The sequence below is a fragment of the Larus michahellis genome, chromosome 9, assembly GCF_964199755.1.
Source record: "Larus michahellis chromosome 9, bLarMic1.1, whole genome shotgun sequence".
NCBI lineage: Eukaryota > Metazoa > Chordata > Aves > Charadriiformes > Laridae > Larus > Larus michahellis.
This window is the reverse complement of record NC_133904.1, coordinates 22,666,556-22,678,592: the sequence shown is the minus strand read 5'-3', so window position 1 is coordinate 22,678,592 and position 12,037 is coordinate 22,666,556. Positions and strand designations below refer to the sequence as shown.

The window sequence follows — 12,037 nt, the reverse complement described above, 5'->3', positions numbered from 1 at the left end:
TAAAAGAGCGCTTCTAGGACAAGAAATGTAACAAAAAATGTCTTAAATGGCAAAAAGGGGGATTAGAAAGAGAGTTTTGAATTGTAGGCATAGCTAGACGCTCAAATAGATTATCTGGCTTGCTTTCCAAAAATCTCCAGAGTTGGAGATTGCAAAACCTTCTCAGCAGGAGTGACTGGATCCTGCCTTGAAGCACAGGCAGGATGAAAGATGACCTGTGGCAACACATTCCCGAATTTTCTTTTGCTCAGATTTCTATTTTGTAGGATATTTGGGCACCTTTAGATACAATAACTTAACCAAGTGGACCATCAGCCTTTTCAGGCTTCTCCTGACCAATGTTCAGGCTTCAAGAAAGCTGTTATAATATCTTAATAGGTAAAAGAGGACAGCAGATGTCCTGTTAAAGGGATGTCACCTGTTGAGGTTTGGTAAGAATTCACCTTCTCCTTGGACATTTCAGGCTCTGAGGGTCAGCAGGACAGGCTCAGATCTCTGCATATTTGCTTTGTGTTCATCTTCAGAATAAAAAGATCCTTAGGGCACCTTTTAGCTCAGCATCTGGGCTATTATTAAATAGAAAAATGATAAATGTGGGGAGTAGGGGATATGCTATATTGCTTCTTCCTATTCTGTTATAAACTATAGTTTAGACATCTTTCTTTTTAGAGTGGGGTTTTTTGCAATGGTTTTTCCACTGCAGAAATCTCAGGGTAAAGGAATACACATTTTTCCCATGTTCAGGTTAGTGCTGCGATGTTTCCTGTCTCACTGCAGCGATTTCAAGACAGTTAAAAAATTGCTTGGCTGTTTTCATGTCAAATTCGAGCTTATCAGCTCTTTAAATATCTGTAGTTTACTGACTTGAAAAGTGTTTTGTTGTCTACAAAAATTGTCTTCTGTCTTCCTAAATGCTTGGTTACAAAACATTTCCACTTTCGGGAAGATAACAGGTTGAAATGTCTGCTTCTGTAACCACGCATGATGACTTTATTGGCTATTTATTACATATAAATTACTCTAAAACTACCCCTATCAAAGGATATAGGTTCAATAGGCAATAAAGGTTCAAAAGGCATTAAAGCCTCGCCGTGCAGTATGTACTACTCGCTATGCATGGCCTTGTCCATATATCTGTAGGAAGGGAAGAAGTGTGCAAGGAATAAATGACCATTTTTCCAAGCGCCCTACTTATGTCTGGGTGTTTTGCCCGTGCAAGCAACTGGGTTGTCCCAGAGCTTAGTAATATTTTGGACACAGGTGGCTGGTCCCCCCCAGTCACAGCAACTTCTTCCTTCACACCGATTATTTACTAGCTGGGACAACGTGTCCCTAACACAACGTGCATGTGTGGGAGGGGAATTAGTAGGCTTGAGCAAACAGCATTAATCATAAGGGTGATGACTCTGCAGCAGAGAGGTAGAACTTCGTAGACGATGGGTATGTCAGCATCCTTGGCACCCTTGTATGCCCAGCATGTGCTATGACACGTCCATGCTCCTCCTCGCTGTAGTCAATGCTAAGTTATGGCTGTGCTAATTGCCTTTTGGTGCAGAGCCAGGCAGAAACATCTTTTTTTTTATGTGCTGCTCTAGGTATTACTCGGAAGAGCCCGCGGACTCCGCTCTCAGATCTCCAGGGAGTCAATACCATCAACGAGAGGACCCAGCGGTAAGTCTCTTGTTTTTATGTTGGCAGGGCAAGGAAATGTGGCATGGGAGAGCGCTCGCTGTTGTTATAAATGACTGTATTAATGTTTCTTCCAGCTTGCTTATTAATTTTGTTTTCTCTTCGTTCTTTCTCTGCTATGTGATCATATCTAAATATCTTTACCTGACTTAACGGCAGGCAGGGAAAGCAACTTTCCTCCCTCAAAAGGCAGCAATTGTAGGTGGTGTGGTGTACCAGGTGGTAAGAAGCTTGCAAAAAAAATTAACAAATGTGCTAATATCAAGGAAATAAAAATTTAGTGAAGATTTTTCTGGAGTGAAAAACCCAGTGGTGTGTTTGGGTGCAGAACTGCACACAAGCCGTGTGATGGTGACTCTGGGCACTGCTGAGTGTGAAGGACCTGGGAAGTTATGGTGCTTGAGATGGTACCTTGTCAAATGTTTGCTTGCTTTTGAGGGAAAGAAGCATGTTAACTTCAAAAAGGTTCAATTTTTGCAGTTTTTATGTGCAGTTTTATTTTTTTAATCCTTCCTTGAAGGCTCTGGCCATTCGAGCAACTCCTTAATGAGACCTTTTTGTTTGAGAGTCGGGTCTACCCTTTGAGGTGCAGATCTATGCCTCTTCTGCAAAAGGTTTTCCAAATCCATTTCAGAATTAAGTTGCTCGTGAAACAAAATGTCTTCATTTCAAAGGGAAATGTGGGTGCTGACCCTCCTTTTCTCCAGCTGCTCTTGTGTGATCCCTCTGCAGACACCTGATTATCCAAATGCCACCTCTAAAGGGGCGTAGTGCCTTTCTGCTTCCCTCTGAGCAGATGTGTGTGTGCTGGGGAAAGATATGATCAGAGCACCCTCAGCTCCTAAAATGATTGCTTGGAGCTGCAGACGTCTAGGTGTAACTTCATGGCTGCTGAGTTTCACAAGTCTAAAACAAGGTGAAAGGACTCTGTCTGAAACATGTCCATCAAATCCCCTGTGATGGTCCTTGCATCTCAGTGGGCTTCCTTTCCACAGAAAATAAAATGTCCTCCAAATATATTATTAAACCTAATTTTTTCCTGGCTTAAATACCAAATGTCCAAGACAGAAATTAGACACACGTTGTTTCTTTTTTTTTTTCCTAGGGGAACAGAAGTGGTTTTTATTGTCTGGCTTTGTTCACCATGTGCCCTCTGAGTGCAATCAAGACTAGAATATTCCTCTTGCCCTGGATTTCTTCCCTTTGAGAGTCTTATATCATTACAAGTTGGCTTATTTTCAGTAGTCAAGAGAGGATGTGATTTCCATAAAATTGTTGGACTGAATTCATAAATTTGTGCCACTTCTCAAGTTTGGGCAGAAATCCAGCTTGTGCCAGCAATCTCACCCTATCATGAGAACGTGATGCAACCCTGATTGTCTTCACATCAGTCTTTCCCACCCCTCCTTTTCTTTCTCCTCATGCTGCTACGGCTGTAATCTGTTGGGTTACGACGATAGTAGGTACATGGTAACATTAGGCAGAGAAGGTTGGTGTCTCCAGAGGTGACGTTCACTGTTTCTAGCATCTCTGGTTGCGCAGGTTTCCCTAAATGTGATGTAATGTGAAACTTTGTCCCTGTGGAGATCTTCACGTGTAGATAAGAGTAGTTCTGCAGTTTCTCTAGCAAGCCTTCAAATCTGATGTTGATATGTGAAGAACAGCTGTGAAGTGGGATGGGGCACTTCTTGACCATACAGCTCGAGCTTCAGAGGCATGTCAGTGCAGCAGCTTGGGTGCTCGCATTTTCATAGCCCAAAACATCTCAATTATCTCAGCGAGGGGCCGTTGTAAACGCAGGGAAGCTCCTCCTGTCCCAGGCAAGGAGGGGGATGTATTTGTTTACTGTGGAGTTCGGTCTGTGGTCAACTCTATTTATTTGGCTTAACCCAAGCCAGCAGAGCAGACAAGTTGCCCTAAACAGACAGGATCAAAGGCAGCAACTACTGTGTCTTCCTTCCATCATCCTCAGCAGTTGCATCCTAACAACAGGATCAGGACAGACAGTTTATTCCCTTTACTGATAAATTTGCAGAAAATGTACTTTTGAAGTTGCCCTAACTCCTGTGTTCCTCCTGGTGTGGTGCCTCAGCAGCCCGGTCCATTATCTTTGCTCCTCTTGGGCATCACCAGTGACGGGCCCCCAAATGTCATCTGTGCCACTTCCTTCTGAAAGCACAAACCGGGTCTCTCGTAAGATCTCTGAAATCCATCCTGCGCTTCTGGAGTAGGCAGGTGATTTTGATACCTTTCACTGTGGATAATTTTGAGCTGAAGAGTCATATCATGCTTCATAAATGCTGGTATTTCAGTTAAATTGCGCTGGTGGAGCAAGAAGGGGTAAATAGAGGGGTGAAGGTAACATGTCTAGAAGAGAGATTTACTTTAACAGCTTTCCAGCAGATAGTCCGGCAAGTGATTTACGGAGCTAAATTAAATAGGAATTTGCTTTCAAAGCCGTCTCATGATCATGCGGTCACTGATAAGTCTGCGTTGTACATCCAACCCACAAGATAGCCCGGGGCTTACTTCTAAAAGCAAATTTGAGGCATGACATCACGCAGGAAGTCACTGCGGAGGGTTTAGCGAGCCAAGTGCTCTCCTCTGATCTCAGAAGAAAGCGAATGGGTGGTTTGCACATGCTGGGGGGGGAAGCCAGGCTTCAGCAGAGCCTTGGGAAGCTGGCGTGCCTTGGAAGTGCCTTCACCGGCCGTCGAGTAATGAAAGCCATGCCATCGCTAACCAAAAGCGCTTGGGCTGTCTGTTTTCCTGCTGGTTTATGTTCATTGATGAAACTGTTTTATGTGCAGCGATGTCTAAGCAGCATGCAGGAAAGCAGGCGTTGATCAGTCTGTCTTGAAACTGTTGGTAGGGCTTGGTGAGATGATTGACCTCCCAAGTACAATACAGGTGTGTTGGTTGCCATATACATGTATCCATCCTAAAGTGTCCATAATAAACACAGCTGTTGTTTTATCTCTTTTTTTTTTCCTTTTTTTTTTTTTTTAAAACCACATGGGAATTTCTATGGTTTTTGGTTCCCTAGTCCTGTTCAGAGTCCATATATCCACAGCTGATCTCAAGCCTGAGAGTGCATTGAGGTCAGCCAGGGTTAATGATGGGTTGTAGATCCCGAAAGTGGCCATTGAGGTTTAGTGGTGCCCATCAACCAGTGATTTTTTTTTTTTTTTTCCTCCTGCAAATAGGAGGTTTTTGATGGACGGGACCTTAGCTGTAAAGAGAAAGAAGATGGACTGGAGAGATCACCTGGATATTAAAGTTTCTCGTTGGCCTTCCTTGAATGGAATGGGCTGCTTAAAGAAAGCAGGTCCTGGAGTGCTCAGGCAGGGGTTTACTTTGTTGTGATTCATCCTTACTTTTAACAGTGGTTCGTGTCAAAATGCTGATTTAATGGGGCTAGGAAGGAATTTGAAAAGCGCTGCGGCGAGGCAGCAAGGAGACTTGCACTCCAGCGCCATGTTGCTCCAAGGCTCTGGCTCCAAGGCTTTGAGCTGGCTGAATGAACGACTTTACATGCTTTATTTTTTAATTTCCATGTGGCACTTGGTATTTGCCCTTCCTCCAAATCAAGACTGTAAGGCAAAGGGCTGGTTTGTTGCTAGACCTCAGAAGTGACCGGTGCCGGAGGCGCCACTTAAACCACCATGTCCTTCGGCATCCCCATGACCAGAAGACTGGTGCTGCATTGAGTCTCCTCCTATTCCTTTTCCTTCTGGCTAAGATAGCTCAGGAGGGCTTGCAGACCCCACATTCTTCCTTAGATCAGTTTTATTTCATAGGAAGGTTTCTGCAAGGCGGATAGAGAATTTAAAATTAAAAAAATACAAACAAACCACCAAAGCCCCACCACCAAACCAAAAGTATTGCAGTTGGGTGCAGCCCAGGAGGGGCTTTGCATAACCCCAGACACCATAGGAAGGCTCCTCAACTCTGGGAAATATTTGCCCTGATGTGAAGTTTTGTCGCGTACCCATTTCTCTTCCTCCAAGGGGGGATTTTGGTTCCTCCCACCCTTCCCTTCAGTCCTTCTGCATCCAGGAGAGCGTTTCTGGTGACCAAAGCAGCGCTGCTCCACAGCACAGAGGACCAAATCGGGCGAGTGATTTGTAGTCGGGTACCAGTGAGTGATTCTGGGCTGACCCGTCAGTCCAGCTGGGCTGGCATCCTTTGTGGCAAATAATTCATTTATTGCAAATAATATTTGCTTTTTCTTTTCCTAATGAAATGATTGCATGAATTAGAGAAGACAGAGTCAGCACCAGCGTCATCTGAAGTTGTGACTATTAATGGTGGCAAGGCTGACGGCAGAGGTTATAGTCTTGTATCCTTTGGACCACCGGGGCATCTGCAGACCCAAGCCTTCTGACTGGGAGAACTGGGAGCTGTTACTCTCCTGCTGACAGTTTGATCCTTTTATGAGTATTTGATTTTTGAAAGGTGCTAAATTAGCCAGTCGCTTTGTGTGGTGTCTGGCGTCATGAACTCATCCCACAGGAGTGAATGAACAGTGAAAAGAATAAATTGGCGACTCTCACTTTCTACCGATGGATTATTTTATGATCTCATTTTTTATTTTGTCACAGAACCATTTTTTTTTCATATTTTCCTAACATTGTGGGGTGTTTGGTGTTGCAGCGATGCCTACGCGGTTGGCTGGAACGGCCGGATGGGGATGCGGCACAGCAGGCTCACCAGCCCTGGCGCCTTCCTAGACAAAGACGGGATATTCATCAACACGACCAACAGCAAGCTGCTGGAGAGGGCCCACGGCATCCTCATGTCAGTATACAAGGAAGGGATTGTGGCTTTATTCCTGGAGCATAAAGAGCAGTATGGGTAGTTAGAGAAATGTAAATAGCCAGAATAAAAAATAATCAGGGTTTCAAGTAGACTTGGAGACATTTCATAGTTGGGTCAAAGCGACCCCAGTATGTTTTACACGTCTGATTTATTTGTAATGACAGACGTGGGGAAGAGAGAGAAGGAACGAGTCTGCCGGTCAAACCAGTCTCAAGATATGACAGCGATGTAATGCAGTCACATTTTTTAGCGCGATATCAAAGTTTCCATTACATATTAGGTGGGGAAATGATGTCGATGATTCACACTGCAGCCTCATCAGAAGGTTGAGAGAACATGCTGGGGTGGCTGGAGTTAACGTAGGGTATGAGAAAGCTGGAGGGTGGTCAGCTGAGTCGCGACGCCGCTCCCTCGCTCTACCCAAATTACTGGCATCCCCATCATTTCCAGTGTAACAATTCCCTTTAATTGAATACCTTCCTCTCAAACCTCTGACACTAAATTTGTAAAACTGGTTTGCAGGGTGCAGAAGCAGCCCCAATTTCAGTGCAGGTTGTAGGAAGCAGCTGCTGAAGGGGTTTGGGACGGGTTTGTTTCATAAACTCCTACATTCTGCAATTGCACGTGTGGATTAACCTGAGCCATTTATTATCTCCCCAGGCGAAATAAGAACTTCAAAGCCAAACCCAACCTCCCAAAGGTGAGCGAGAAGCAGCATTTTTACCTTGCCGGTCCGTGGGTTAAGACTGTAGGTACAGTGATGAGGTGAGGGAAGACCATTTGTATCTAGATCAAGACCTTGGTCAACTCGGCTCCGTTCAGGGCTCTTTAATTTATATAAAAGCAAAGGGTTTCAGCCCTGATTTGTGCTGGGAGAGTGCTATATTAGTGCTTGCATCCTCCTTTCTTGGACCTGCTCTGGCTCCTTTTTCCTACTCCAGGGAAGGAGTACGTACATACTGGAGAAATTCAATAATTAAATCTCTAAACTAAAACGAGTGAGTAGGCTGTGCAAGAGGGCTGGTACCTGATAAACAACAGGCTTGTCTAATACTCAATTTCCCTCCAACTTGGCTGCATTTACTATGTTTTAAGAGATGCCAAGAGATCTGTTGTATCTAGAAGAATAATGCTTGCTGTCGTCCTTGCCGGTGCTGTGTCGGTGGTTGGGAATGGAGGACAAAGAGGAGCAAACTTTGCTTTTGCTCCTCTCTGTGTGCACGTTGCATCTGGAGAGGCACAGATACAGTTAATTGATGAACTGCTAATCAACAGTGAATAGTTTGTCTGGAGCCCTTAGTGGGTAGAGGAGCCAAATTTCTTGTGGTCAAAGATGCCCTGGGCAAGTCCTCGGAGGAACACGATCTGGGGGATCTGGCTCCAGCCAGATCAGAGCAGAGCTACATTTCAAGCCGTCCCTCGGTGTTTTCCATTGAGATTAAGTAGGGTGGACACCCTAAGGAAGCCCTGCAGAGGGTATAAAGAGGGATATAGCACATAGTATGGTGATAAAATCTAATAATCCTTATATTTATCAAGAACAAACAGAGTCTTTCTCTTCCGCAGCACATGCTGGATGTGAAGTCCCTCAAGCACCTCACCAACCTGACGCTGCACGATCGCATTACCAAATCTCTCCTCCATCTCCATAAGAAGAAAAAACCACCCAGCATCAGCGCCCAGTTCCAGGTAATCCTTTGCCTTTGGTACAGAGAGGTGAATTAAAAGCAAATACCTGCTCCGGGGTCCCCAGGGTGCCTTGGAGGACACTGGCAGACACAGTCTTGTCCCATCCTTGCCACCGCTTAGGACATGAATTCAGCTGAGGACGTGGCTTGGGTAAGCTGGGAGACACTCTGCGGCTATCTAAATGGTGTAAATGGAGAGAAACAAGAGCGAGGGTGGATATCGTGGGGCATGATGCGATGGAGCAAGATGGGATGTGAGGATGGGCTGCAGAGCTGTTGGTGCATCGCTGTCCTCTGGTATCTCGCTTTCCAAGCCGTCGCGTCCTGGCGCTTTCTCCGCTGAATCGAGAAACCACAAAATCCCAAAATGACATCTTTACAGTCTTTTCACTTGCATTCAGCATCTGCAGTTCAATCTGTTTTCAAGTCAGCCAGAATGTGAATTTTAATAGGGACAGAAAGGTCAAAATATTGCTGCGCCACCTCCAGGCAGGCAGAGGAGGGATCGATAACAGCATTTGTTGTGTCGTCGGCGCTGTGCGCCAGCCAGCCATCCCTAGGAATAGCTGCAGCGAAAATAATCCTCCAATATGCGCATCAGGGCTTGGAACCTGCCACAAGACACATGCACAAGCAGGTGGTAATATTAGAAAGCAGCTTTTCAGTTAAAAATTCGGTTTCTAAGCAAGTCTGGCTTGGTTTGGACTTCTAATTTTATTTTGGTTTTTTGAGGTGCAAGTCGTTTTTAGAAAGTCTCCATGCGTAGATCTGGATAGATAAAGTAATTAAGTCTATAAACGCACACACACACATATATATGTATATAAACCTATGTATATATAACTTGCAGAATGCGCTTCTGTAGAGAGAGAGAGATACATACATTAAGGTTAGTCTAGTCTCATGGTATGCTCTTTAAAATACGCAGAGTTTAATTCATACAATACCACGGGGGGGTTGAAACAGGGATGTCTTGGAGTGATATGCCTTCCCAAAACCTATTCATCCTTCAAACAAAACTCGGAAAAGCCTCGGGGTGCGTGACTGAGATTTTTATATATATTTTTACAGCACATACAAATGAAAGACAACTAAATGCCGTGAAGTTTCCCCCCTACCCCTGTGCAGCAAAGCAGATCGTTCAAATACCTTTCCCTTACGCTTTCTGGTGTTCCCCGGCAGTGATTTGACAACGTAGGAGCTGCGTCTGCAACCCACCCTTTTTTTGTGTCAATGAATAAAACCATATTTAAGTTGGAGGCAGCTCTGGCCTGACTGCCTGCTTCCCCTCCTAGACAAATGCCTGGCACTCCAGCCCTAATTTCATTTAACACTCGTAAGAGAGAAGCATTTTCTCGAGAGAGCAGCCTTGGTGCAAGCCAGACAGATCTCATCAAGAGCAGGCTAATAAAATTGTGGCGCATGGAACTGGGTCACATGCAGGAAACAAAAATGTTTCCTATCTCGGGGTTTGAGTGTTTTTTGGTTTTTTTTGCTGATAAACGCTGCCTTGTGGCTAATGCCCGAACGTCGGCTTTGCAGCTGCTCTGTCTCCTATTGATTTTAACCATGCCTATACTTACGGTAATCTGTAGGTGAAAAAGCTGCGTTAGAGGAGGCAGTAAGAGCAGCGATGGCTTTCCCAGTTGAAAACTAGACCACTGGTACCTAAACTGGGGATTTACAGCCTTCCCTTTTCCCCTGCGTGTGCTGCTGGTACCCTAGAGAAAAAGATGCTGCCCCATCTAGCGTGGGGTGATGCTGAAACTGTTCATCACACCCTGAAAGACCAAACGCAGGTGGCAAAAGAGCAGGTGGCTGGAAAGTTTTGCAGGCAGAGGGTTCAAGGAGCAGGGTAGGAGGTTAATCCGGGGACCTCGCCTGTCCTTTACGGATTCCCGATGGCCAGAGCTTGCGCCAGATGGCAGAGAGTGCCTGCACCATCTGCCACGCGCGGGATACGGCTGGCTGCTGATGGAATGGAAATACCCTCTCCTATGGGGCTGGCAGTCGCTGTACCACCCAATTTCCACAATTCCCAGTGCCGGGAGTGCTTTGCTTGCTGTGATTTCAGCAGGGCTTTTTGGGAAGGGGGCTGCATCCCATGTGTCTCCCTTCCCTCCCACCAGCCCGATGAGGGGCACGGTGGGATGCTGCAGCATCCTTGCTGATCCATATCTCCTAATAGACTTTTTTTTTTTCTTTCTTTTTTTTTTTTAAAAAAGAGTGACTTCAGCCTACTTTTAAGAAAACCAGGAGCATGCCAGCAGAGATCTGCTGCGTCATGGCGTTCCCGCTGCTCCCCGGGGTGGGAACAACGGGGACATTTGCATGCAGTTAATATACGTGTAACGCAGCTGCGTCACACGTGCGTGGGATCCATCCCTCGCTCTTCCCCAGATCCTGGATGCAGATACATTTTTCTAAACATGAAAGGCTTCCTATAAAGATGTCTTTAAAATGATCAGAAGGAGAAGAAAAGGCTTCCTGGAAGCAGATCATTAGGCAAAATGCTTCTTTTTAGTATCACACTGTTTTATTAACACATATATTCAAAAATTTATAACTTTGTCTATACTAAATATGCAACAGAATATCTTTTACACAACAGAGTTTGAAGCGCTGTAAAATTCAAGAGTAATGAACTCTGGTGCACGTTACTAATACCATGTCACTAAGGTGCTTGGCAATTAGAGATATTCAAATTATTTATAGGGAACAGCAATAAAAATGCAGTCGAGGAGCCTGGCCAGCTCCAGCCTGACTCAGCTTGCTCGCATTTTCAGTATGGTTTTATTCAAAGAGCTTGTGCTTCATCGCTAAAGAGTCAAAGATTTGTGAGGTGGAGGAATAACTCGGCGTGACGTCCTGCTGAAGCAGTTGGGCGTAACGATGATGCCAGTATAAATTCATTTTTATGGGCCAGACTTTTAATAATGATGCAGAAATAAGGGGAAATACAGAATGGGAACCTGGAAAACCCTCGATTCTCAGTGATCGCAACTGTGCATTTCAGCAGACGGATATGGCCAGGAATATGCCAGCATTCTCCTGGCCATTCCATATTCATAGCATGAAACAAACCATGAAGTGTTTAGGGTTCACAGGCGTCAAAAATCACCGCAAATTCCAGGTCTTCCCTTTGCAAAGCCCTCATTAAGAAAATTCATTTTTAGGCCAGTAATGAATTTTTGACAATTAAGAATCAGGAATAAATGCTGTGCGGAGTCACTTTTGATGAAGGAAAATGGTATTTGTATTTAAAAAACATCATTGATATTTTGGTGGAAGATGTAAATACTTCTCTTGGAGCTCCCGCTCACGTCTAGAAAAGGCTTGTTGGTGTGGAGCAAGGTGTGACTTTGGGCTCCAGATGTGAAAAGGTCAAACCGGGGATCTCAAAATACAACCCAGCATTGTATTTATCTCTAGCGAATTTGTTGGGTGCAAAGACAAAACCAGTCCAGTTCTTGGTCCAAAACACTCATTTTGGGGAACAAGTTCCCGTTTGCCTGGTTTGCTTATCATTTATTCCAATTTTTTTTTTGTTTTCTGATTTAAATGCTTGGATTTTCATTATTCGTCGTGGTTTCTTCTCCATTTCCCAACCGAAGATGTCTTCTCTCTTGCAGGCATCGCTCAACAAGCTGATGGAGACCCTTGGCCAAGCAGAACCTTATTTTGTCAAGTGCATTCGATCCAATGCTGAAAAGGTAAATCCCATCCTGTGAAAGCGGCGCTGCTAGAAAGCATCTTGGAAATGTTTTCGAAATTTTTATAGAGGGTTAAAAAGAAAAGAAACGCCCAAATCAAGTTGGATCTAGAAGATATTTGTACGT

General features: G+C 44.7%; 1 protein-coding gene across 4 annotated transcripts in view; it reads left to right on the top strand.

Moving 5' to 3' along the window:
• Positions 1-12,037, top strand: part of MYO9A (myosin IXA) — a 188,761-nt gene that overhangs the window by 147,166 nt on the left and 29,558 nt on the right. For all 4 annotated transcript variants that reach the window (XM_074599687.1, XM_074599686.1, XM_074599683.1 and 1 more), the window contains exons 16-20: positions 1,596-1,671; positions 6,346-6,489; positions 7,171-7,210; positions 8,077-8,199; positions 11,831-11,911. In XM_074599687.1, the coding sequence (XP_074455788.1) occupies positions 1,596-1,671; positions 6,346-6,489; positions 7,171-7,210; positions 8,077-8,199; positions 11,831-11,911 (464 nt within the window). The remainder of the gene's footprint in view (positions 1-1,595; positions 1,672-6,345; positions 6,490-7,170; positions 7,211-8,076; positions 8,200-11,830; positions 11,912-12,037) is intronic.